The sequence below is a fragment of the Ranitomeya imitator genome, chromosome 2 (assembly GCF_032444005.1).
Source record: "Ranitomeya imitator isolate aRanImi1 chromosome 2, aRanImi1.pri, whole genome shotgun sequence".
Taxonomy (NCBI): domain Eukaryota; kingdom Metazoa; phylum Chordata; class Amphibia; order Anura; family Dendrobatidae; genus Ranitomeya; species Ranitomeya imitator.
In genome coordinates, this window is record NC_091283.1 from 167,349,637 (window position 1) to 167,377,602 (window position 27,966).

At 46.5% G+C, this 27,966-nt stretch overlaps 1 protein-coding gene across 1 annotated transcript; it reads left to right on the forward strand.

The window, feature by feature from the left end:
* The first annotated feature begins 13,311 nt into the window (after positions 1–13,311).
* Positions 13,312–22,227, forward strand: PCSK1N (proprotein convertase subtilisin/kexin type 1 inhibitor). The gene is made up of 3 exons (XM_069747838.1): positions 13,312–13,684; positions 19,520–20,106; positions 20,736–22,227. The coding sequence occupies exons 1-3, from the start codon at positions 13,619–13,621 to the stop codon at positions 21,031–21,033; spliced, it is 951 nt and encodes a 316-aa protein (XP_069603939.1). The 5' UTR covers positions 13,312–13,618; the 3' UTR covers positions 21,034–22,227.
* Positions 22,228–27,966: the final 5,739 nt, after the last annotated feature.

Below are 27,966 nucleotides of genomic sequence, written 5' to 3' on the forward strand. Positions count from 1 at the left end.
GGGAACCCATAAAAATGTTTGCTATAAAGCCCCTATGCCTTCTACTTATGTCCCTAGTTCATAAATGTCACGTTAGCAAGTGAGAATCGTACCACCAATGAAATTCTGTCTTTCTGCAGTCACCACTAGGGGGAGCTCCCTGTATACAGAGGTACATGATAAGATCCTGTCTGCAGCCACCACTAGGGGGAGCTCCCTGTATACAGATACATGATAAGATTCTGTCTGCAGCCACCACTAGGGGGAGCTCCCTGTATACAGAGATACATGATAAGATTCTGTCTGCAGCCACCACTAGGGGGAGCTCCCTGTATACAGAGATACATGATAAGATTCTGTCTGCAGCCACCACTAGGGGGAGCTCCCTGTATACAGAGATACATGATAAGATCCTGTTTGCAGCCACCACTAGGGGGAGCTCCCTGTATACAGAGATACATGATACGATCATGTTTGCAGCCACCACTAGGGGGAGCTCCCTGTATACAGAAATACATGATAAGATTTCGTCTGCAGTCACCACTAGGGGGAGCTCCCTGTATACAGAGATACATGATAAGATTATGGCTGTCTGCAGTCACCTTTAGGGGGAGCTCATTCCATACATGTACATGGTGATCTCAATAACAAAACATTGTGTAGCAGACTTCCCCCAAGTGGTGGGATTATGTCTTTCCAGTGATGTAGCTATAACCCACATCTATAAAGACACTGATACTCAGCACAGAGATTTCTGGACTATCTCTGTGAGTATAGGACACCTCTGCTTATTGGTTACACAGTTTATATTGGTTGTTTTCTTATGTTGTGTGCTCTGTCTCTGTGCACAGAGGGGGTTATAATGTTATCTCACCGACCATCAGATCAATATTTCCTGTTACATCGATGGAAAATAATTATTTCCCAAGCAGAATTGTAATATGTTTTGGGCATATGGGTGACGACAAGCAAATCCCTGTATATTAGGAGGAGGTGACGGGTCTGATCTCTGTATATTTCGAGGAGGTGACGGGTCTGATCTCTGTATATTAGGAGGTGGTGACGGGTCTGATCTCTGCATATTAGGAGGAGGTGACGGGTCTGATCTCTGTATATTAGGAGGTGGTGACAGGTCTGATCTCTGTATATTAGGAGGTGGTGACGGGTCTGATCTCTGCATATTAGGAGGAGGTGACGGGTCTGATCTCTGTATATTAGGAGGAGGTCACGGGTCTGATCTCTGTATATTAGGAGCAGGTGACGAGTGTGATCTCTGTATATTAGGAGCAGGTGACAGGTGTGATCTCTATATTAGGAGCAGGTGACGGGTTTGATCTCTGTATATTAGGAGGAGGTGACGGGTCTGATCTCTGTATATTAGGAGCAGGTGACAGGTGTGATCTCTGTATATTAGGAGCAGGTGACAGGTGTGATCTCTATATTAGGAGGAAGTGACGGGTTTGATCTCTGTATATTAGGAGGAGGTGACGGGTCTGATCTCTGTATATTAGGAGGAGGTGACGGGTCTGATCTCTGTATATTAGGAGTAGGTGACGGGTCTGATCTCTGTATATTAGGAAGAGGTGACGGGTATGATCTCTGTATATTAGGAGCAGGTGACAGGTGTGATCTCTGTATATTAGGAGCAGGTGACAGGTGTGATCTCTGTATATTAGGAGGAGGTGACAGGTGTGATCTCTGTATATTAGGAGGTGACAGGTGTGATCTCTATATATTAGGAGCAGGTGACAGGTGTGATCTCTGTATATAAGGAGGAGGTGACAGGTCTGATCTCTGTATATTAGGAGGTGACGGGACTGATTTCTGTATATTAGGAGGAGGTGACAGGTCTGATCTCTGTATATTAGGAGTAGGTGACAGGTGTGATCTCTGTATATTAGGAGGAGGTGACAGGTCTGATCTCTGTATATTAGGAGGTGACGGGACTGATTTCTGTATATTAGGAGGAGGTGACAGGTCTGATCTCTGTATATTAGGAGGTGACGGGACTGATTTCTGTATATTAGGAGGAGGTGACAGGTCTGATCTCTGTATATTAGGAGGTGACGGGACTGATTTCTGTATATTAGGAGGAGGTGACAGGTCTGATCTCTGTATATTAGGAGTAGGTGACAGGTGTGATCTCTGTATATTTGGAGGAGGTGACAGGTCTGATCTCTGTATATTAGGAGGTGACGGGACTGATTTCTGTATATTAGGAGGAGGTGACAGGTCTGATCTCTGTATATTAGGAGTAGGTGACAGGTGTGATCTCTGTATATTAGGAGGTGACAGGTGTGATCTCTGTATATTAGGAGGAGGTGACGGGTCTGATCTCTATATATTAGGAGGAGGTGACGGGTCTGATCTCTGTATATTAGGAGCAGGTGATGAGTGTGATCTCTGTATATTAGGAGCAGGTGACGAGTGTGATCTCTGTATATCAGGAGCAGGTGACGGGTGTGATCTCTGTATATTAGGAGCAGGTGACGGGTGTGATCTCTGTATATTAGGAGCAGGTGACAGGTGTGATCTCTGTATATTAGGAGGAGGTGACGGGTCTGATCTCTATATTAGGAGCAGGTGACAGGTGTGATCGCCTTATATTAGGAGCAGGTTACGGGTCTGATCTCTGTATATTAGGAGCAGGTGACAGGTGTGATCTCTGTATATTAGGAGCAGGTGACGGGTCTGATCTCTGTATATTAGGAGCAGGTGACGGGTCTGATCTCTGTATATTAGGAGCAGGTGACGGGTCTGATCTCTGTATATTAGGAGGAGGTAACAGGACTGATCTCTGTATATATGGAGCAGGTGACGGGTCTGATCTCTGTATATTAGGAAGAGGTGACGGTTCTGATCTCTGTATATTAGGAGCAGGTGACAGGTGTGATCTCTGTATATTAGTAGCAGGTGACAGGTGTGATCTCTGTATATTAGGAGCAGGTGACGGGTGTGATCTCTATATTAGGAGGAGGTGACAGGTCTGATCTCTATATTAGGAGCAGGTGACGGGTCTGATCTCTGTATATTAGGAGGAGGTGACGGGTCTGATCTCTGTATATTAGGAGTAGGTGACAGGTGTGATCTCTGTATATTAGGAACAGGTGACAGGTGTAATCTCTGTATATTAGGAGCAGGTGACAGGTGTGATCTCTGTATATTAGGAGAAGGTGACAGGTGTGATCTCTGTATATTAGGAGAAGGTGACAGGTGTGATCTCTGTATATTAGGAGGTGACAGGTGTGATCTCTGTATATTAGGAGGTGAATATTAGGAGGAGGTGACGGGTCTGATCTCTGTATATTAGGAGGAGGTAACAGGACTGATCTCTGTATATATGGAGGAGGTAACAGGACTGATCTCTGTATATATGGAGCAGGTGATGGGTCTGATCTCTGTATATTAGGAAGAGGTGACGGGTCTGATCTCTGTATATTAGGAGCAGGTGACAGGTGTGATCTCTGTATATTAGTAGCAGGTGACAGGTGTGATCTCTGTATATTAGGAGCAGGTGACGGGTGTGATCTCTATATTAGGAGGAGGTGACGGGTCTGATCTCTATATTAGGAGCAGGTGACGGGTCTGATCTCTGTATATTAGGAGGAGGTGACGGGTCTGATCTCTGTATATTAGGAGTAGGTGACAGGTGTGATCTCTGTATATTAGGAACAGGTGACAGGTGTGATCTCTGTATATTAGGAGCAGGTGACAGGTGTGATCTCTGTATATTAGGAGAAGGTGACAGGTGTGATCTCTGTATATTAGGAGGTGACAGGTGTGATCTCTGTATATTAGGAGGAGGTGACGGGTCTGATCTCTGTATATTAGAAGGTGACAGGTGTGATCTCTGTATATTAGGAACAGGTGACAGGTGTGATCTCTGTATATTAGGAGCAGGTGACAGGTGTGATCTCTGTATATTAGGAGAAGGTGACAGGTGTGATCTCTGTATATTAGGAGGTGACAGGTGTGATCTCTGTATATTAGGAGGTGAATATTAGGAGGAGGTGACGGGTCTGATCTCTGTATATTAGGAGGAGGTGACGGGTCTGATCTCTGTATATTAGATGGTGACAGGTGTGATCTCTGTATATTAGGAGCAGGTGACGAGTGTGATCTCTATATCAGGAGCAGGTGACGGGTGTGATCTCTGTATATTAGGAGCAGGTGACGGGTGTGATCTCTGTATATTAGGAGCAGGTGACAGGTGTGATCTCTGTATATTAGGAGGAGGTGACGGGTCTGATCTCTATATTAGGAGCAGGTGACAGGTGTGATCGCCTTATATTAGGAGCAGGTTACGGGTCTGATCTCTGTATATTAGGAGCAGGTGACAGGTGTGATCTCTGTATATTAGGAGCAGGTGACGGGTCTGATCTCTGTATATTAGGAGCAGGTGATGAGTGTGATCTCTGTATATTAGGAGCAGGTGACGAGTGTGATCTCTGTATATCAGGAGCAGGTGACGGGTGTGATCTCTGTATATTAGGAGCAGGTGACGGGTGTGATCTCTGTATATTAGGAGCAGGTGACAGGTGTGATCTCTGTATATTAGGAGGAGGTGACGGGTCTGATCTCTATATTAGGAGCAGGTGACAGGTGTGATCGCCTTATATTAGGAGCAGGTTACGGGTCTGATCTCTGTATATTAGGAGCAGGTGACAGGTGTGATCTCTGTATATTAGGAGCAGGTGACGGGTCTGATCTCTGTATATTAGGAGCAGGTGACGGGTCTGATCTCTGTATATTAGGAGCAGGTGACGGGTCTGATCTCTGTATATTAGGAGGAGGTAACAGGACTGATCTCTGTATATATGGAGCAGGTGACGGGTCTGATCTCTGTATATTAGGAAGAGGTGACGGTTCTGATCTCTGTATATTAGGAGCAGGTGACAGGTGTGATCTCTGTATATTAGTAGCAGGTGACAGGTGTGATCTCTGTATATTAGGAGCAGGTGACGGGTGTGATCTCTATATTAGGAGGAGGTGACAGGTCTGATCTCTATATTAGGAGCAGGTGACGGGTCTGATCTCTGTATATTAGGAGGAGGTGACGGGTCTGATCTCTGTATATTAGGAGTAGGTGACAGGTGTGATCTCTGTATATTAGGAACAGGTGACAGGTGTAATCTCTGTATATTAGGAGCAGGTGACAGGTGTGATCTCTGTATATTAGGAGAAGGTGACAGGTGTGATCTCTGTATATTAGGAGAAGGTGACAGGTGTGATCTCTGTATATTAGGAGGTGACAGGTGTGATCTCTGTATATTAGGAGGTGAATATTAGGAGGAGGTGACGGGTCTGATCTCTGTATATTAGGAGGAGGTGACGGGTCTGATCTCTGTATATTAGATGGTGACAGGTGTGATCTCTGTATATTAGGAGCAGGTGACGAGTGTGATCTCTATATCAGGAGCAGGTGACGGGTGTGATCTCTGTATATTAGGAGCAGGTGACGGGTGTGATCTCTGTATATTAGGAGCAGGTGACAGGTGTGATCTCTGTATATTAGGAGGAGGTGACGGGTCTGATCTCTATATTAGGAGCAGGTGACAGGTGTGATCGCCTTATATTAGGAGCAGGTTACGGGTCTGATCTCTGTATATTAGGAGCAGGTGACAGGTGTGATCTCTGTATATTAGGAGCAGGTGACGGGTCTGATCTCTGTATATTAGGAGCAGGTGACGGGTCTGATCTCTGTATATTAGGAGCAGGTGACGGGTCTGATCTCTGTATATTAGGAGCATGTGACAGGTGTGATCTCTGTATATTAGTAGCAGGTGACAGGTGTGATCTCTGTATATTAGGAGCAGGTGACGGGTGTGATCTCTATATTAGGAGGAGGTGACAGGTCTGATCTCTATATTAGGAGCAGGTGACGGGTCTGATCTCTGTATATTAGGAGGAGGTGACGGGTCTGATCTCTGTATATTAGGAGTAGGTGACGGGTCTGATCTCTGTATATTAGGAGCAGGTGACGGGTCTGATCTCTGTATATTAGGAGCAGGTGACGGGTCTGATCTCTGTATATTAGGAGCAGGTGACGGGTCTGATCTCTGTATATTAGGAGGAGGTAACAGGACTGATCTCTGTATATATGGAGCAGGTGACGGGTCTGATCTCTGTATATTAAAAAGAGGTGACGGGTCTGATCTCTGTATATTAGGAGCATGTGACAGGTGTGATCTCTGTATATTAGGAGCAGGTGACAGGTCTGATCTCTGTATATTAGGAGGAGGTGACGGGTCTGATCTCTGTATATTAGGAGGAGGTGACAGGACTGATCTCTGTATATTAGGAGCAGGTGACGGGTCTGATCTCTGTATATTAGGAGCAGGTGACGGGTCTGATCTCTGTATATTAGGAACAGGTGACGGGTCTGATCTCTGTATATTAGGAGGAGGTAACAGGACTGATCTCTGTATATATGGAGGAGGTAACAGGACTGATCTCTGTATATATGGAGCAGGTGATGGGTCTGATCTCTGTATATTAGGAAGAGGTGACGGGTCTGATCTCTGTATATTAGGAGCAGGTGACAGGTGTGATCTCTGTATATTAGTAGCAGGTGACAGGTGTGATCTCTGTATATTAGGAGCAGGTGACGGGTGTGATCTCTATATTAGGAGGAGGTGACGGGTCTGATCTCTATATTAGGAGCAGGTGACGGGTCTGATCTCTGTATATTAGGAGGAGGTGACGGGTCTGATCTCTGTATATTAGGAGTAGGTGACAGGTGTGATCTCTGTATATTAGGAACAGGTGACAGGTGTGATCTCTGTATATTAGGAGCAGGTGACAGGTGTGATCTCTGTATATTAGGAGAAGGTGACAGGTGTGATCTCTGTATATTAGGAGGTGACAGGTGTGATCTCTGTATATTAGGAGGAGGTGACGGGTCTGATCTCTGTATATTAGAAGGTGACAGGTGTGATCTCTGTATATTAGGAACAGGTGACAGGTGTGATCTCTGTATATTAGGAGCAGGTGACAGGTGTGATCTCTGTATATTAGGAGAAGGTGACAGGTGTGATCTCTGTATATTAGGAGGTGACAGGTGTGATCTCTGTATATTAGGAGGTGAATATTAGGAGGAGGTGACGGGTCTGATCTCTGTATATTAGGAGGAGGTGACGGGTCTGATCTCTGTATATTAGATGGTGACAGGTGTGATCTCTGTATATTAGGAGCAGGTGACGAGTGTGATCTCTATATCAGGAGCAGGTGACGGGTGTGATCTCTGTATATTAGGAGCAGGTGACGGGTGTGATCTCTGTATATTAGGAGCAGGTGACAGGTGTGATCTCTGTATATTAGGAGGAGGTGACGGGTCTGATCTCTATATTAGGAGCAGGTGACAGGTGTGATCGCCTTATATTAGGAGCAGGTTACGGGTCTGATCTCTGTATATTAGGAGCAGGTGACAGGTGTGATCTCTGTATATTAGGAGCAGGTGACGGGTCTGATCTCTGTATATTAGGAGCAGGTGATGAGTGTGATCTCTGTATATTAGGAGCAGGTGACGAGTGTGATCTCTGTATATCAGGAGCAGGTGACGGGTGTGATCTCTGTATATTAGGAGCAGGTGACGGGTGTGATCTCTGTATATTAGGAGCAGGTGACAGGTGTGATCTCTGTATATTAGGAGGAGGTGACGGGTCTGATCTCTATATTAGGAGCAGGTGACAGGTGTGATCGCCTTATATTAGGAGCAGGTTACGGGTCTGATCTCTGTATATTAGGAGCAGGTGACAGGTGTGATCTCTGTATATTAGGAGCAGGTGACGGGTCTGATCTCTGTATATTAGGAGCAGGTGACGGGTCTGATCTCTGTATATTAGGAGCAGGTGACGGGTCTGATCTCTGTATATTAGGAGGAGGTAACAGGACTGATCTCTGTATATATGGAGCAGGTGACGGGTCTGATCTCTGTATATTAGGAAGAGGTGACGGTTCTGATCTCTGTATATTAGGAGCAGGTGACAGGTGTGATCTCTGTATATTAGTAGCAGGTGACAGGTGTGATCTCTGTATATTAGGAGCAGGTGACGGGTGTGATCTCTATATTAGGAGGAGGTGACAGGTCTGATCTCTATATTAGGAGCAGGTGACGGGTCTGATCTCTGTATATTAGGAGGAGGTGACGGGTCTGATCTCTGTATATTAGGAGTAGGTGACAGGTGTGATCTCTGTATATTAGGAACAGGTGACAGGTGTAATCTCTGTATATTAGGAGCAGGTGACAGGTGTGATCTCTGTATATTAGGAGAAGGTGACAGGTGTGATCTCTGTATATTAGGAGAAGGTGACAGGTGTGATCTCTGTATATTAGGAGGTGACAGGTGTGATCTCTGTATATTAGGAGGTGAATATTAGGAGGAGGTGACGGGTCTGATCTCTGTATATTAGGAGGAGGTGACGGGTCTGATCTCTGTATATTAGATGGTGACAGGTGTGATCTCTGTATATTAGGAGCAGGTGACGAGTGTGATCTCTATATCAGGAGCAGGTGACGGGTGTGATCTCTGTATATTAGGAGCAGGTGACGGGTGTGATCTCTGTATATTAGGAGCAGGTGACAGGTGTGATCTCTGTATATTAGGAGGAGGTGACGGGTCTGATCTCTATATTAGGAGCAGGTGACAGGTGTGATCGCCTTATATTAGGAGCAGGTTACGGGTCTGATCTCTGTATATTAGGAGCAGGTGACAGGTGTGATCTCTGTATATTAGGAGCAGGTGACGGGTCTGATCTCTGTATATTAGGAGCAGGTGACGGGTCTGATCTCTGTATATTAGGAGCAGGTGACGGGTCTGATCTCTGTATATTAGGAGCATGTGACAGGTGTGATCTCTGTATATTAGTAGCAGGTGACAGGTGTGATCTCTGTATATTAGGAGCAGGTGACGGGTGTGATCTCTATATTAGGAGGAGGTGACAGGTCTGATCTCTATATTAGGAGCAGGTGACGGGTCTGATCTCTGTATATTAGGAGGAGGTGACGGGTCTGATCTCTGTATATTAGGAGTAGGTGACGGGTCTGATCTCTGTATATTAGGAGCAGGTGACGGGTCTGATCTCTGTATATTAGGAGCAGGTGACGGGTCTGATCTCTGTATATTAGGAGCAGGTGACGGGTCTGATCTCTGTATATTAGGAGGAGGTAACAGGACTGATCTCTGTATATATGGAGCAGGTGACGGGTCTGATCTCTGTATATTAAAAAGAGGTGACGGGTCTGATCTCTGTATATTAGGAGCATGTGACAGGTGTGATCTCTGTATATTAGGAGCAGGTGACAGGTCTGATCTCTGTATATTAGGAGGAGGTGACGGGTCTGATCTCTGTATATTAGGAGGAGGTGACAGGACTGATCTCTGTATATTAGGAGCAGGTGACGGGTCTGATCTCTGTATATTAGGAGCAGGTGACGGGTCTGATCTCTGTATATTAGGAACAGGTGACGGGTCTGATCTCTGTATATTAGGAGGAGGTAACAGGACTGATCTCTGTATATATGGAGGAGGTAACAGGACTGATCTCTGTATATATGGAGCAGGTGATGGGTCTGATCTCTGTATATTAGGAAGAGGTGACGGGTCTGATCTCTGTATATTAGGAGCAGGTGACAGGTGTGATCTCTGTATATTAGTAGCAGGTGACAGGTGTGATCTCTGTATATTAGGAGCAGGTGACGGGTGTGATCTCTATATTAGGAGGAGGTGACGGGTCTGATCTCTATATTAGGAGCAGGTGACGGGTCTGATCTCTGTATATTAGGAGGAGGTGACGGGTCTGATCTCTGTATATTAGGAGTAGGTGACAGGTGTGATCTCTGTATATTAGGAACAGGTGACAGGTGTGATCTCTGTATATTAGGAGCAGGTGACAGGTGTGATCTCTGTATATTAGGAGAAGGTGACAGGTGTGATCTCTGTATATTAGGAGGTGACAGGTGTGATCTCTGTATATTAGGAGGAGGTGACGGGTCTGATCTCTGTATATTAGAAGGTGACAGGTGTGATCTCTGTATATTAGGAACAGGTGACAGGTGTGATCTCTGTATATTAGGAGCAGGTGACAGGTGTGATCTCTGTATATTAGGAGAAGGTGACAGGTGTGATCTCTGTATATTAGGAGGTGACAGGTGTGATCTCTGTATATTAGGAGGAGGTGAATATTAGGAGGAGGTGACGGGTCTGATCTCTGTATATTAGGAGGGGGTGACGGGTCTGATCTCTGTATATTAGATGGTGACAGGTGTGATCTCTGTATATTAGGAGCAGGTGACGGGTCTGATCTCTGTATATTAGGAGCAGGTGATGAGTGTGATCTCTGTATATTAGGAGCAGGTGACGAGTGTGATCTCTATATCAGGAGCAGGTGACGGGTGTGATCTCTGTATATTAGGAGCAGGTGACGGGTGTGATCTCTGTATATTAGGAGCAGGTGACAGGTGTGATCTCTGTATATTAGGAGGAGGTGACGGGTCTGATCTCTATATTAGGAGCAGGTGACAGGTGTGATCGCCTTATATTAGGAGCAGGTTACGGGTCTGATCTCTGTATATTAGGAGCAGGTGACAGGTGTGATCTCTGTATATTAGGAGCAGGTGACGGGTCTGATCTCTGTATATTAGGAGCAGGTGACGGGTCTGATCTCTGTATATTAGGAGCAGGTGACGGGTCTGATCTCTGTATATTAGGAGGAGGTAACAGGACTGATCTCTGTATATATGGAGCAGGTGACGGGTCTGATCTCTGTATATTAGGAAGAGGTGACGGGTCTGATCTCTGTATATTAGGAGCAGGTGACAGGTGTGATCTCTGTATATTAGTAGCAGGTGACAGGTGTGATCTCTGTATATTAGGAGCAGGTGACGGGTGTGATCTCTATATTAGGAGGAGGTGACAGGTCTGATCTCTATATTAGGAGCAGGTGACGGGTCTGATCTCTGTATATTAGGAGGAGGTGACGGGTCTGATCTCTGTATATTAGGAGTAGGTGACAGGTGTGATCTCTGTATATTAGGAACAGGTGACAGGTGTGATCTCTGTATATTAGGAGCAGGTGACAGGTGTGATCTCTGTATATTAGGAGAAGGTGACAGGTGTGATCTCTGTATATTAGGAGGTGACAGGTGTGATCTCTGTATATTAGGAGGAGGTGACGGGTCTGATCTCTGTATATTAGAAGGTGACAGGTGTGATCTCTGTATATTAGGAACAGGTGACAGGTGTGATCTCTGTGTATTAGGAGCAGGTGACAGGTGTGATCTCTGTATATTAGGAGGTGACGGGTCTGATCTCTGTATATTAGGAGGAGGTGACGGGTCTGATCTCTGTATATTAGATGGTGACAGGTGTGATCTCTGTATATTAGGAGCAGGTGACGAGTGTGATCTCTATATCAGGAGCAGGTGACGGGTGTGATATCTGTATATTAGGAGCAGGTGACGGGTGTGATCTCTGTATATTAGGAGCAGGTGACGGGTGTGATCTCTGTATATTAGGAGGAGGTGACGGGTCTGATCTCTATATTAGGAGCAGGTGACAGGTGTGATCGCCTTATATTAGGAGCAGGTTACGGGTCTGATCTCTGTATATTAGGAGCAGGTGACAGGTGTGATCTCTGTATATTAGGAGCAGGTGACGGGTCTGATCTCTGTATATTAGGAGCAGGTGACGGGTGTGATCTCTGTATATTAGGAGCAGGTGACAGGTGTGATCTCTGTATATTAGAAGCAGGTGACAGGTGTGATCTCTGTATATTAGGAGGAGGTGACGGGTCTGATCTCTATATTAGGAGCAGGTGACAGGTGTGATCGCCTTATATTAGGAGCAGGTTACGGGTCTGATCTCTGTATATTAGGAGCAGGTGACAGGTGTGATCTCTGTATATTAGGAGCAGGTGACGGGTCTGATCTCTGTATATTAGGAGCAGGTGACGGGTCTGATCTCTGTATATTAGGAGCAGGTGACGGGTCTGATCTCTGTATATTAGGAGGAGGTAACAGGACTGATCTCTGTATATATGGAGCAGGTGACGGGTCGGATCTCTGTATATTAGGAGCAGGTGACAGGTCTGATCTCTGTATATTAGGAGGAGGTGACAGGTCTGATCTCTTTATATTAGGAGGAGGTGACAGGTCTGATCTCTTTATATTAGGAGCAGGTGACAGGTGTGATCTCTATATATGGAGCAGGTGACGGGTGTGATCTCTGTATATTAGGAGGAGGTGACAGGTGTGATCTCTGTATATTAGGAGGAGGTGACGGGTCTGATCTCTATATTAGGAGCAGGTGACAGGTGTGATCGCCTTATATTAGGAGCAGGTTACGGGTCTGATCTCTGTATATTAGGAGCAGGTGACAGGTGTGATCTCTGTATATTAGGAGCAGGTGACGGGTCTGATCTCTGTATATTAGGAGCAGGTGACGGGTCTGATCTCTGTATATTAGGAGCAGGTGACGGGTCTGATCTCTGTATATTAGGAGGAGGTAACAGGACTGATCTCTGTATATATGGAGCAGGTGACGGGTCGGATCTCTGTATATTAGGAGCAGGTGACAGGTCTGATCTCTGTATATTAGGAGGAGGTGACAGGTCTGATCTCTTTATATTAGGAGGAGGTGACAGGTCTGATCTCTTTATATTAGGAGCAGGTGACAGGTGTGATCTCTATATATGGAGCAGGTGACGGGTGTGATCTCTGTATATTAGGAGGAGGTGACAGGTGTGATCTCTGTATATTAGGAGCAGGTTACGGGTCTGATCTCTGTATATTAGGAGCAGGTGACTGGTCTGATCTCTGTATATTAGGAGGAGGTGACGGGTCTGATCTCTGTATATTAGGAGGAGGTGACAGGTCTGATCTCTGTATATTAGGAGCAGGTGACGGGTCTGATCTCTGTATATTAGGAGGAGGTGACGGGTCTGATCTCTTTATATTAGGAGCAGGTTACGGGTCTGATCTCTGTTTATTAGGAGCAGGTGACGGGTCTGATCTCTGTATATTAGGAGGAGGTGACGGGTCTGATCTCTGTATATTAGGAGGAGGTGACGGGTCTGATCTCTGTATATTAGGAGGAGGTGACGGGTCTGATCTCTGTATATTAGGAGGAGGTGACGGGTCTGATCTCTGTATATTAGGAGCAGGTGACGGGTCTGATCTCTGTATATTAGGAGCAGGTGACGGGTCTGATCTCTGTATATTAGGAGCAGGTGACGGGTCTGATCTCTGTATATTAGGAGCAGGTGACGGGTCTGATCTCTGTATATTAGGAGGAGGTGACAGGACTGATCTCTGTATATTAGGAGGAGGTGACAGGACTGATCCCTGTATCTGAGGAGTTGATGGCTCCTCTCCTCTCTATGGCAGTCATCTCCCCTCATGTCTGTGTATGAGGGGTGGGTGTAAACCCAGTCTCAGGCTGCCTGTGTATAAGGGGCAGGTGGTCCGGCGGTAGGTGCCCCCCTTCCCGCAGGCTGAGCCCCCTCCCTTGCTTTCCTCGGATGCTGTGACAATGCAGCATGGGGGTGGTGCTCTCCCTCCCCCCATATTCTCCATCAGATCCCGGTCCTTCCATCCAGCAGTAACAGCATTCTCGTATCAGGGCAGCGTCTTTCTGTCAGGATGGGCCCCTGTATCCTGTTGGTGGCTGTCACTGTCTGTCTGTCTGTCCCAGGCGCTGTCAGTAAGGTGAGTGTCTCTCTTTATCTGGACTCATGTCTCTAATCCTCCTTTCCATCCGTCTTTGTGATCGCTTCCTGGGGTCTTTTTGCGTCCACAATTCTTCTTCATCTTCTCTCAGTTCCATGATGTCCCCTGAGCTCCTGAAGGTGAGGAGTAAGTTCCCCATAGACCTCAGCTGACGATCATGCATTGGTCTGTGGTCCCCATGGGACAGGACAGCACTGACTGACTGGTTTTAGCAATTCTTGGTTGCTCCTAAAATTCGCTAGCTCAGGATCCCCCCACCTCAGCTCATTGGGTGATCTGGGAAGATGGTGGGAACATCTCCATAGCACGGCTATGGGCGGACGGCTTTACCCCTCGTATCCAGGAGACACGGAGTCACTGCCCCATCCTCCTCTGATCGTAGTGACTGTCTTGATGAGACGTCTTCATGTCTATCATCTAATCATGTCATTACAAGACCACCGCCATATGACTCAGCCCTTCGCTCCAGCCTGGTGTGTGTATAATGCCCTCGGAGCCCATACATCGAGGTTACCTCATTATCTGTAATGACATTTTCTCCTGGGGCTGCTGGGATATTAGTCAGAGATATTGTTACGCCAAGAATTAATGGGTAATTTGTGCTAAATAGAGGAAGCCGCCAATAACAGAACTGGGGATCTGCTGGGCCCCTCCAAATATAGTACTATATTGTATTACGTATGTGTACTGCCATGTTACATATACATGTAGCACCATACTACAGATATATAGTGCCATATTATATACACATACTACCATACTAAAGATTTATGGTACCATATTACATACATATAGTACCATATTACATATATATATATATAGTACCACACAATACCATATTATATTCATACAGCACCATACTACAGATATATAGTGCCGTATTACATACATATACTACCATATTAACGATATATATAGTATCATATTACATTCATATATAGTGCCATACACTACAGTATTATATACATACAGTACATACTACAGATATATAATAGTGTCGTATTACATACATATACTACCATACTAAAGATTTATAGTACCATGTTACATATATATATATAGTATGGTACACTACAGTATTGCATACATATGGTACCATACTACAGATACACTACCGTTCAAAAGTTTAGGGTCACTTAGAAATTTCCTTATTTTTGAAAGAAAAGCACAGTTTTCCAATAAAGCTCACATTAAATGATTCAGAAATAGACTCTATACATTGTTAATGTGGTAAATGACTATTCTAGCTGCAAACGTCTGGTTTGTAATGCAATATCTTCATAGGTGTATAGAGGCTCATTTTCAACAACCCTCACTCCAGTGTTCTTATGGTACTTTGTGTTTGCTAACTGTGTAAGAAGGCTAATGGATGGTTAGAATACCCTTGAAAACCCTTGTGCAAGTATGCTAGCACAGCTGAAAACAGTTTGGCTGATTAGAGAACCTATAAACCTGACCTTCCTTTGAGCCACCCACTCCTGCCTCTGTGACCCGCTGCTCCTCCGATACCTCTCCTCCACGTTCCCACCACGGCCAGAGCCAATACATCCGGACTATAAGACGCACCCCCCATTTTCTTCCACATTTTGGGAGGAAAAAAGTGCATCTTATAGTCCGAAAAATGCAGTATATAGTACCGTACACTACCATATTTTATACATATAGTACCATATTACAGATACAGTTAAGTCCATATATATTTGCACAGAGACAACATTTTTCTAATTTTGGTTAAAGACATTACCACAATGAATTTTAAGCAAAACAATTCAGATGCAGTTGAAGTTCAGACTTTCAGCTTTCATTTGAGGTTATCCACATTAAAATTGGATGAAGGGTTTAGGAGTTTCAGCTCCTTAACATGTGCCACCCTGTTTTTAAAGGGATCAAAAGTAATTGGACAATTGATTCCAAGGCTATTTCATGGACAGGTGTGGGCAATCCCTTCGTTATGTCATTCTCAATTAAAGATAAAAGGCCTGGAGTTGATTTGAGGTGTGGTGCTTGCATTTGGAAGGTTTTTCTGTGAAGTAAACATGCGGTCAAAGGAGCTCTCCATGCAGGTGAAACAAGCCATCCTTAAGCTGCGAAAACAGAAAAAACCCATCCGAGAAATTGCAACAATATTAGGAGTGGCAAAATCTACAGTTTTGTACATCCTGAGAAAGAAAGAAAGCACTGGTGAACTGATAAATGCAAAAAGACCTGGGCGCTCACGGAAGACAACAATGGTGGATGATCGCAGAATAATCTCCATGGTGAAGAGAAACCCCTTCACAACAGCCAACCAAGTGACCAACACTCTCCAGGAGGTCGGCGTATCAACATCCAAATCTACCATAAAGAGAAGACTGCATGAAAGTAAATACAGAGGGTTCACTGCACGGTGCAAGCCACTCATAAGCATCAAGAAGAAAAAGGCTAGACTGGACTTTGCTAAAAAACATCTAAAAAAGCCATCACAGTTCTGGAAGAACATTCTTTGGACAGATGAAACCAAGATCAACCTCTACCAGAATGATGGAAAGAAAAGTATGGCGAAGGCGTGGTACAGCTCATGATCCAAAGCATAGCACATCATCTGTAAAACACAGCAGAGGCAGTGTGATGGCTTGGGCATGCATGGCTGCCAGTGGCACTGGGTCACTAGTGTTTATTGATGATGTGACACAGGACAGAAGCAGCCAAATTAATTCTGAGGTATTCAGAGCCGCCATACTGTGTGCTCAGATCCAGCCAAATGCAGCCAAACTGATTGGTCGTCGTTTCATACTACAGATGGACAATGACCCAAAACATAAAGCCAAAGCAACCCAGGAGTTTATTAAAGCAAAGAAGTGGAATATTCTTTAATGGCCAAGTCAGTCACCTGATCTAAACCATATTGAGCATGCATTTCACTTGTTAAAGACTAAACTTCAGACAGAAAGACCCACAAACAAACAGCAACTGAAAACCACCGCAGTGAAGGCCTGGCAGAGCATCAAAAAGGAGGAAACTCAGCGTCTGGTGATGTCCATGAGTTCAAGACTTCAGGCAGTCATTGCCAACAAAGGGTTTTCAACCAAGTACTAAAAATGAACGTTTTATTTAAAATTATTTAATATGTCCAATTACTTTTGGTCCCTTTCAAAACAGGGTGGCACATGCTAAGGAGCTGAAACTCCTAAACTCTTCATCCAATTTTAATGTGGATACCCTCAAACGAAAGCTGAAAGTCTTAACTTCAACTGCATCTGAATTGTTTCATTGTGGTAATGTCTATAACCAAAATTAGAAAAATGTTGTCTCTGTCCAAATATACTGTATATGGACTTAACTGCACATAGTACCATATGACATGGAATTCAAGAAAACCGGCGCACAACCATGGAAAAATATATATAAACAGGGGGTGCAAGTAGTAGAATAACTGAACGAGAAAAAAAGAAGAAAAGACACTACTACAATATGCACACCACCCAATAATCATATAACACAAAACACTTTATTGGCACACATGATAAAAACATAATTAAAATCACTATGCCACTAATCATAACCTGGGTACATAATATAAATCCCTACAAATTTCAATATACAGCCTGTTAAGCAGAACAATGGAATACACTATATAAGATCATACCACCCTTCCTAGCAGCTCATGGGGTATCTAAGAGCATGTACAGGGCATGATAGATTTAACAAAAACCTTAGAAGGCAAGTAAACAAGGCTACCCATATAATGGTAGCAGAAAAGTCCCCAAGTACCAGCATGGAACCATGTAATGGTTAACAAAGTTGTAGTCTAATACAAACCGGCACTTAAGGAGACAGGCTGAAGTACCCAGGAGGACTAGTGGACCATAGCCCCACGCGTATCGCCTCCCGAACGAGGCTTCGTCAGGGGAAGTGCATAGGCAGCATCAATAGTAAAAAGTTGGTCACATAGGGTTAATAGCAGCGTTAACCGAGTGCGTTACCCGCAGCCTAGCGGCCGCGACCAATAAGCGACGCCGGATTTCCAGGACAGACAGACAAACGGAAGAACCCCTTAGACAATTATATAGTAGATGGAGAGCTGTGTGGGGACCATTATAGTATTTGGAAGGCTAGGTGAAAGATATTATTATATTTGGAGGGCCAGGATATTTTTTGGAAAGCTATGTGGGGGCCATTATACTATATGGAGGGTGATGTTGGAGCCTTTATACTTTATGGGGACTATATGCATTCCATTATACTGTATGTGAGCAGTTAAACAGTGTGAAGGTTTGTGTGGGGTTCATCATAATGTGTGGAGGCCATTATACAGTTTGTAGGGCTGTATGGAGGCCATTATACCGTTTGAAGGACTGTGCGGGGGGTCCATTATACTATGTCTTTTATGTATGTGCTTCGTCCATGCATGTGTCTGTATGTATGTGCTCCGTCAATTCATGTGTCGGTATGTATTTGCTCCGTCCATGCTTATGTCTGAATGTATGTGGTCTGTCCATGCATGTGTCGGTAAGTATGTGCTCTGTCCATGCATATGTCGGTATGTATGTGCTCCATCCATGCATGTGTCTGCATGTATATAAAGTTGTGTGAAATTGTGTTTGCTCCTTCCCGATTTCCTATTCTTTTGCATGTTTGTCACAATTAAAAGTTTCAGATTCCCAAACAAATTTAAATATTAGACAAAGATAACACAAAATACAGGTTTTAAATGATGGTGTTTATTATTAAGGGAAAAATAAATCCAAACCTCCAGGGCCTCGTGTGAAAAAGTGATTGCCCCCTAAACCTAATAACTGGTTGGGCCACCCGTAGCAGAAACAACTACAATCAAGCATTTGCAATAACTGGCAATGAGTCTTTTACAACACTCTGGAAGAATTTTGTCCCACTTATCTCTGCAGAATTGATGCAATTCAGCCACATTGGAGGCTTTCCGAGCATTAACCGCCTTTTTAAGGTCATGCCACAGCATCTAAACTGGATTAACGTCAGGACTTTGACTAGGCCACTCCAAAGTCTTAATTTTGTTATTCTTAAGCCATTCAGTGGTGGCCTTGCTGGTGTGTTTTGGATCATTGTTCTGCTGCATAACCCAAGTGTGCTTCAGCTTGAGGTTAGGAACAGATGGCCGGACATTCTCCTTCAGGACTTTTTGGTAGACTGATGAATTTAAGGTTCCATTTACCACAGCAAGTCTTGCACATGCCAGCTCACTCCTCTGGTGCAGGCTGCACATGCCGACAGCCCTAACTACAGAAAAAAACCCTTGAAAGAGACCATAAAGGCCGAAACGTTGGGGATAGTATTTTCTGTTATACTCAATTTTCAGTTGTGAATTCCAATAAATCTAATTTCTTTCACCATATGGACTATGTTTTTCGAGTGCTTGAGGTTACCTTTATTATTGTGCCATATAGTGTCCATATAACAGTGCTACATAGTGCCTAAATAACAGCACCATTCAATGCTTACATAATAGTGCCATATAGTATCCATATAGCAGTGTTACATGTTGCATAAATAATAGCACCTTATAGTGCTTATATATTAGTGCTATACACTAACATTTAGTGTCCAGTTCATTTGGCTCTGGGTCCTTCTCCTCAGTGTACCGTGTTAGGATGACTTCTTGTCCAGGTAGACCTCCTTTCTGACTGTAAGCTCTTTAGGGCAGTAATGTTAGGCCAGTTTTCCGCCATTGCTCCATAATTGTTATAATGTCCCTCAGGGCTAAGCACTAAATGCATTTTTATGGATTATAACAAAGCATGATGTAGAGCACAGAAACTCACAGCATTTTCTCTTATTGCACTTTTTTTTCTCCTCATCCAGCCTCTGGGTGTACTGAGCCGTGATGACTTTGGAGTTGCTCGAAGGGTCAGAAGAAGCCTTCCTTATGAGGCTGACATGATGTCCTACATGCCCTCAGAACCAGTCCGCAACGAGCCTTTATACCCTGACCTAAGCCAAGCAATGCTTGCCAGATTGGCAGCCTACCCTCAAGAAGAACTTCTGGCCCGAGCCTTGGAGAGGATGGGCAACCTCCGAAAAGTTGAACCCACCCATGATAGCCCGTCCCTCCAACAGCTGGTAGAAGAAGGGCAGAGGAGAGATAAGGAGGCTATGTATCTAGCCAACCTTCTGCACTTGTGGAATCAGATCAACCAGGGTAAGGCCTACATTGACCAACTTCAGGGTTTCCAAGGTCCTGTCCCATCAGACATATCGGAATATCAGAGGCTGTATCCAGACTATGACGAGACTGCCGTGGTGGCCAGCCGGACGAGACCACAGATTTCAAGAAACCAGATGGCACAGAGTCATTATAGGCAAAATCGGGCTTATGTAGGTCCAGCTTTACATCTTCAACCAGAAGAGACCAATGAAGATGGATATCCCATGGATGAGGAGATGTTAAGGTAAGAGTCAGTATACAAAGCACCAATACTGTCTAATTGGTGGCCATGGGTAGAGTGAGACTGCCCTGGATATCAGTCAGAAACTAATGATGCTGCAAAGATTGGGCAGTGTCATCACTTAATGACTGACACTGTCATTGGAGAGGTTTAAAGGAGATACACATTTCATTATAATAAATGCTTCAAATTATAAAGTCAGTAATTAATGTTCTAGCTCAGTCATCCCTGGGTAAAACCAGTTGTGTTTTGCCATTTTACTACGATTAGTTACGTAATTTTTGCCACTATTGGCTGCAAGTATTTTTCATAGGCAACAATGCACCAGCGCCCCCAACTCTGCAACTCATCAAAACGACAGAATTGTGGCAGACTCTGGTTTAGCATGAGCAGTCAGTGATACATGAAAGACATAAAGTCTCCCAGCAGCACAGAGAGTATCAGAAGATGGTTGTGCTGATCCCTTGGAAAGTTGTAACTTGTCCATATGTTGTGTCTGTATGCAGTATTTCAGGGACCACGTGCAAGGAAAGGAACCACAAAGCGCCATAGCATAAGGAGCAATGTTTCCCAGCAGCACAGAGTATTTATGAACTATCTTATAATGGTGTTTTTTTCCAATGCTCTCACAGGTACCTTGTAACTCGTGTCCTATCTGCAATGAATGAGGCTGAAATGTCTCAGCGTCTACCACCAAGTGTCCCTCGACGCATGCGGCGCTCGTTGGATGACGACCATGATGATGAGGACACCCCAGCCAATCTGCTGCGTGTCAAACGTCTGGACACCGACAACGCAGTCCCTGACTACTCCTCTAATGGGCTGCTCCACAGGAAGCGGATGGAAAGTAGCCTTGATATTCAGAGCCGGCCCCAACATTTTACAGATCAAAGGGTTACGGAGCAACTGCTGAAGTATTTCCCCGAATAACCCTCCACTTAACCACCACATCCTGCTCATTCTACACATAGATTCCTCATGTGACACCACATAAATATCTGTATCTGTCCATCCATCCATGGGTCGGATGCTGTGACTTTCTGCCATGTTGTTCTCCCGCTCGGTCATTGGACTGGATGACCGCCATGGGGTCACAGCTTGTCCACTGGCCCGAGCCTTGCAGAATGTACAACCCATGCCCAACAAAGACAGCAAAAGTACTCGAGTGGGCCCTCTATCCACCTTCCACCCCAATGACACCTGTGAGCGAGCGCCATCTTGGATTTTTATGAACCTCCAGTATGAAGAACCCACAGTGTTCATATTGAACGTTAGATTATTTCGATTAGGTCATAACCCAAACCCACCACCAGTCCCTAAGGATTGATAGACCACTCAATACTCGCTCATCACTAGAACTTGTCCAGTGACCTTGGTGGAGATCTAGAAGCTTAATAAGAGTGTGTCTTTAAGATCAGAGATAAGCGGCGTCATAACTGTTGGTGATAGCTCTCCGACCATTAAAAAAACCACAACGCCCAGAAAGGAGAATCATTTACACGACAAATTCCTAATGTTTAGTGAAAGTACTCCAAAAGTGGAGTTACCCTTTAAATTGGTGGGCATTATATTTACTCAGACCCAGAGAAGAAGAATGTAAGAAACCATTGAAATCTTGGCATATTTATTTTCACATATCAAATCCTGATACAATCTCCCGAAAAGCTGCTGCAGGGGACTTAAGTGACCCCCACACACATCTGTCCTTATACTACCAGCATAATATGGGCCTAATGGATCAAAACCATCTCCAGGGCAAAGTGCTCTTAGTGTCCATAGCAACCAATCAGAACTCCGCTTTCATTTTGTAAACTGCCTGGTAGAAATGAAACACAGAATCTAATTGGTCGCTATGGACAACATGGAACCTTAGATACATGAGTCCTGCTGTCTCCAGAATGTATCTCCTCCCATATCCACAGCACTGGTCCCAGTACTGCCAGACCCATGTCTATGTATATCTGCCCCTGCTACGTGCCCATCCATCGTCGCCCTGCTCTGTGTCCCAGTTTTTAATGTGTGTTATTTTTCTATCCTCGCTTATCGCATAGATGTGCACTGAGCAGTAAAGAGACGTCACTTATTGTATATTGCTCTGCAGGTAAATAAAATGGTGTATCCATACCCGGCTCTTACTCCCATGTGACGCGGTACTACACATGTATAACATATATCATTCTCCGCCAACCCAAGGCGTGTGCATCACAGGTTGTAAGTGTAGGCCGGCGACCCAAGGCGTATGTATCAGAGGTAGTACATGCAGACCGGTGACCCAAGGCATATGCATCACAGGTAGTACGTGCATGCTGGCCACCCAAGGTGTATGCATCACAGGTAGTATGTGCAGGCCGGGGACCCAAGGCGTGTGCATCACAGGTAGTATGTGCAGGCCGGTGACCCAAGGCATGTGCATCACAGGTAGTACGTGTAGGCCGGTGACCCAAGGTGTGTGCATCACAGGTAGTATGTGTAGGCCGGTGACCCAAGGCGTGTGCATCACAGGTAGTACATGTAGGCCAGTGACCCAAGGTGTATGCATCACAGGTAGTACGTGTAGGCCGGTGACCCAAGGTGTGTGCATCACAGGTAGTACATGTAGGCCAGTGACCCAAGGCGTGTGCATCACAGGTAGTACATGTAGGCCAGTGACCCAAGGTGTGTGCCTCACAGGTAGTACGTGCAGGACGGTGACCCAAGGCGTGTGCATCACAGGTAGTACATGTAGGCTAGTGACCCAAGGTGTGTGCATCACAGGTAGTACGTGCAGGACGGTGACCCAAGGTGTGTGCATCACAGGTAGTACGTGTAGGCCGGTGACCCAAGGTGTGTGCATCACAGGTAGTATGTGTAGGCCGGTGACCCAAGGCATGTGCATTACAGGTAGTACATGTAGGCCAGTGACCCAAGGTGTGTGCATCACAGGTAGTACGTGCAGGACGGTGACCCAAGGTGTGTGCATCACAGGTAGTACGTGTAGGCCGGTGACCCAAGGTGTGTGCATCACAGGTAGTATGTGTAGGCCGGTGACCCAAGGCATGTGCATTACAGGTAGTACATGTAGGCCAGTGACCCAAGGTGTGTGCATCACAGGTAGTACGTGCAGGACGGTGACCCAAGGTGTGTGCATCACAGGTAGTACGTGTAGGCCGGTGACCCAAGGTGTGTGCATCACAGGTAGTATGTGTAGGCCGGTGACCCAAGGTGTGTGCATCACAGGTAGTATGTGTAGGCCGGTGACCCAAGGGGTGTGCATCACAGGTAGTACGTGCAGGACGGTGACCCAAGGCGTGTGCATCACAGGTAGTACCTGTAGCCCAGCGACCCAAGACGTGTGCATCACAGGTAGTACCTGTAGGCCAGCGACAGAAGGCGTGTGTATCACAGGTAGTATGTCCAGGCCGACGACCCAAGGCATGTGCATCACAGGTAGTACGTGCAGGTTGGCGACGCAAGGCGTGTGTGGAGCGCCCCCGTGGGATACTCGGTACCGGGTCCTTCGGTTCCCAGTGGACATGTCACGGTGGTTGACCCGGTCCATGGCCCTCGGGAGGTCCGTTGATGAAATGGGGAAAGGTCTTTAAAGGGATAATGTTCGTGACGCCACCTGTGGTATTCGGTCAGGGTGACCGACGCTGCTTAGGGGTCCGCTGGGGTGATGTTATGGCAGCTAGATGGTATACCTTCCCACAGGTGAAGTATGTCCCCAGGGCTTGCCAGAGTGTAGATGGTGGATGATGTAAGGCGCAATGAATAACGAGGACACAAGGTTGCAGTCTCTTTACCTTTACTGAAGGCTTCAGCATCCACAGTCCAGGGTAGGGACCACAGGGTAGGCAGAGTCCGGCCGGTCTGATGGCAAATCCAGAGTCCCCTTATCCAGGTGGAATTCAATAGCCTTTCTCTAGCGCCTGGGCGTTGTAGTACCTCCCTGCTGAGCAACTCGGTAAGGTCCTCACAACTATTATAGATGTTAAGTCTCCTCTCTCTCCCCCTGACGGATAGGACAAACCCGTATGACTGGTGGCCTGAGGCTTTTTACAGGGACCCTAGAGACGCCCAGGCCCCCACAAGTTGCCACCCTGCCTCCTGGGTATATGGTCGGGCAGCCAACGTGGAATCAACTGTCCTGCCAGTCTCTGAAGTAAAGGCATAGAGATCCTTACTCCCTCGGTGTTCTGGCTACGGGTAGTGCACTTCAGAAGGAGGCAGCCTCTAGCTGGTCTCCCTGATGTTCCCCTCCTGTTGCTATGACTTCGTTGCTCACTCACTGCAACACAATTCCTTTCGTGTCCTTTCTTAGGATGCTGCCGCATGGGATGCAGGCGCAGCTCCGTGTACCTTCTTCTTCCACAGGCTGCAGTCTGGAGCTGGCTGGAACTCACTCCAACCAGCCTTTGCCAAACTCGGTCGGGATTCACTGACTATCTCCTACTCCCTCCATTCAGCTTCTGTCCCTCTTTCCAATCAACCCACCAGTTTTACCTAAGTGTGAGGAGTGCCCTAATAGAAGCATGGCTCCCCCTGGCAGACTGGAGTGTGAAATGTGTTTTGTGGTTGTGATACCTGGACAGAAGATCTCCTTCATTGCCTTCAGATGTAACATCACTCCCCCTGGTGGAAGAACAACATTACTGCAATGACCAGGACTCTGGGGCGCTGCACGTGCATCACAGGTAGTATGTCCAGGCCGATGACCCAAGGCATATGCATCACTTGTAGTACATGCAGGCCGGTGACCCAAGGCGTGTGCATCACAGGTAGCATGTCCAGACCGACGACCCAAGGCATATGCATCACAGGTAGTACATGCAGGCCGGTGACCCAAGGCGTGTGCATCACAGGTAGTACATGCAGGCCGGTGACCCAAGGCGTGTGCATCACAGGTAGTATGTCCAGACCGACGACCCAAGGTATATGCATCACAGGTAGTACATGCAGGCCGGTGACCCACGGTGTATGCATCACAGGTAGTACATGCAGGCCGGTGACCCAAGGTGTATGCATCACAGGTAGTACATGCAGGCCAGTGACCCACGGTGTATGCATCACAGGTAGTTCATGCAAGCCGGTGACCCAAGGCGTATGCATCACAGGTAGTACGTGTAGGCAGGCGACCCAAGGCATATGCATCACAGGTAGCACGTACAGGCCGGCGACCCAAGTTGTGTGCATCACAGGTAGTACGTGCAGGCCGGCGACCCAAGGCGTATGCATCACAGTTAGTATGTGCAGGCCGGCAACCCAAGGCATGTGCATCACAGGTAGTATGTGCAGGCTGGTGACCCAAGGCGTATGCATCACAGGTAGTACGTGTAGGCAGGCGACCCAAGGCATAAGCATCACTGATAGTACATGCAAGCCGGCGACCCAAGTTGTGTGCATCACAGGTAGTACGTGTAGGCAGGCGATCCAAGGCATATGCATCACAGGTAGCACGTGCAGGCTGGCAACCCAAGTTGTGTGCATCACAGGTAGTACGTGTAGGCAGACGATCCAAGGCATATGCATCACAGGTAGTGCGTGCAGGCCGGCGACCCAAGGTATATGCATCACAGGTAGTACCTGTAGGCCGGCAACCCAAGTTGTGTGCACCACAGGTAGTATGTGCAGGCCGGCGATTCAAGGCGTATGCATCACAGTTAGTATGTGCAGGCCTGCGACCCAAGGCATGTGCATCACAGGTAGTATGTGCAGGCTGGTGACCCAAGGCATGTGCATCACAGGTAGTATGTACAGGCAGGCGACAGAAGGCATGTGCCTCACAGGTAGTGCGTGCGTGCAGGCCGGTGACATTTCATGCTCTCTGTCTTGGTGGGCTGCTCTTCACATTTATCATTCCCATTTTGGGGTCCATATGACTTTTTTATTTTTATTTTTACTTCATGTTTTTCGAAGGCCCCCAAAAAATATTCTGCTATTTTTTTTTTATTTTGGCTTTCACCATCCTGGATTCTAATATTTTGTCAGCATGATACTTAAGCCTGCGGCAGCAACAAAAATGTTATTTTTTGTATTTTTTTTGATGGGAGTTACAAGAATTTACATACATGGCCGATATTGAGACCTTCAGTAGGCCACTGGCTACCATAGCAATGCCATTGGCACCCCATTTGCATGCCACTGTACCTCCCAACTGTCCCAGATCCAGCAACAATTTGAGTAGCTGTCACCACCGGGAGGTTTGGGTATGTCGGAACTTCAAATGCTTTTTTGTTCTTAGGACACGGACACAGTTGAACCGTTGGATTTATGCTACATCATTCCGTTCATGTAGAGATCGGACTGACCTTCAGGTCATGGCTGGGCAGCAGGGAGCAGCTCAGTCGCTGAGGAGCAGGCAAATGGGATGCTTATGCAGCGCCCCAAGGTCCTGGTCGTTGCAGTAATGTTATTCTTCCACCAGGGGGAGTGATGTTACGTCTGAAGGCAATAAAGGAGATCACCTTACCAGGTATCACAAACCACACAACACACTTACACACTCCAGGCCGCCAGGGGGAGCCATGCTTCTATCTATTAGGGCACTCCTCACAATTAGGTAAAGCTGGTAGTCTGGCTAGGAAGTCAGAGGGAGAAGCTGGCTGGAGTGAGAGGGAGCCAGATGCAGACTGAGGTCTGTGGAGAACGAGGGTTCACGGAGCTGCGCCTGCCCCACGTGTGGTAGCATCCTAAGAAAGGACACGAAGGGAATTGCGTTGCTGAGAGTGAGAAACGAAGTCATAGCACAAGGAGAGGAATCCAGAGGGAGTTCTTCCCTGCAATAGGCTGCCTCCCTCAGAGGCGCAGAAGCCAGTAGCCTGAACACCGAGGGAATAAGGATCTCTATGCTTTACTTCAGAGACTGGCAGGACAGTTAATTCCACGTTGGCTGCCCGACCTTATACCAAGGAGGCACGGTGGCAACTTGTGGGGGCTGGGGCGTCGTAGGGTCCCTGTAAAAAGCCTCAGGCCATCAGTCATACGGGTTTGTCCTATCCTATCCATCAGGGGGACAGAGAGAAAGAGACATTACATCTACGATAGTTGTGAGGACCTCACCGAGAAGCTCAGCAGGGAGGAACTACAACACTCAGGCGCTAGAGGAAGGCTACTGATTTCCACCTGGATAAGGGGACTCTGGATTTGCCTTCAGACCGGCCGGACTCCGCCTGCGGTGTGGTCTGGTGCTCCAGACTGTGGACACTGAAGCCTTCAGTAAAGGTAAAGAGACTGCAATCTTGTGTCCTCGTTCTTTACTGAGCCTCACACCATCCATCATCTACACTCTGGGAAGCCCTGGGGACATACTTCACCTGTGGGAAGGTATACCATCTAGCTGCCATAACATCACCCCAGTGGACCCCTAAGCAGCGTCGGTCACTATGACCGAATACCACAGGTGGCGTCACAAACACTATCCCTTTAAAGACCTTTCCGCCATTTATTAATGGACGTCCCCTAGGGCCACGGACCGGGTCAGCCACCGTGACATCCCCACTGAGAACTGAAGGACCCGGTACCGAGTACCCCACTGCCCTACTGGGGGCGCTCCACTTATATGGAGGCCACTGTGGGGGCTTTATACTGTGTGTTGGGGTAATGTACTGTGGGAGCATCATATTGTGTGTGAAGCTGTGGGGGCCATCATACTGTGTGAGGGGCCTGTATGGACATGATAATGTGTGGGGAGCAGTGGGAGCATTATACTTTGTGTGAGGGGCCATCATACTATGTGGGGGGGCTGTGAGGGCAGCATACCGTGGAGTAATCTTGGTTCTGCCCCCATATCTCCGGAATAAGCTCGGTTCTGCTCCCATATCTCTGGAGTAAGCTCGGTTCTGCTCCCATATCTCTGGAGTAAGCTCGGTTCTGCTCCCATATCTC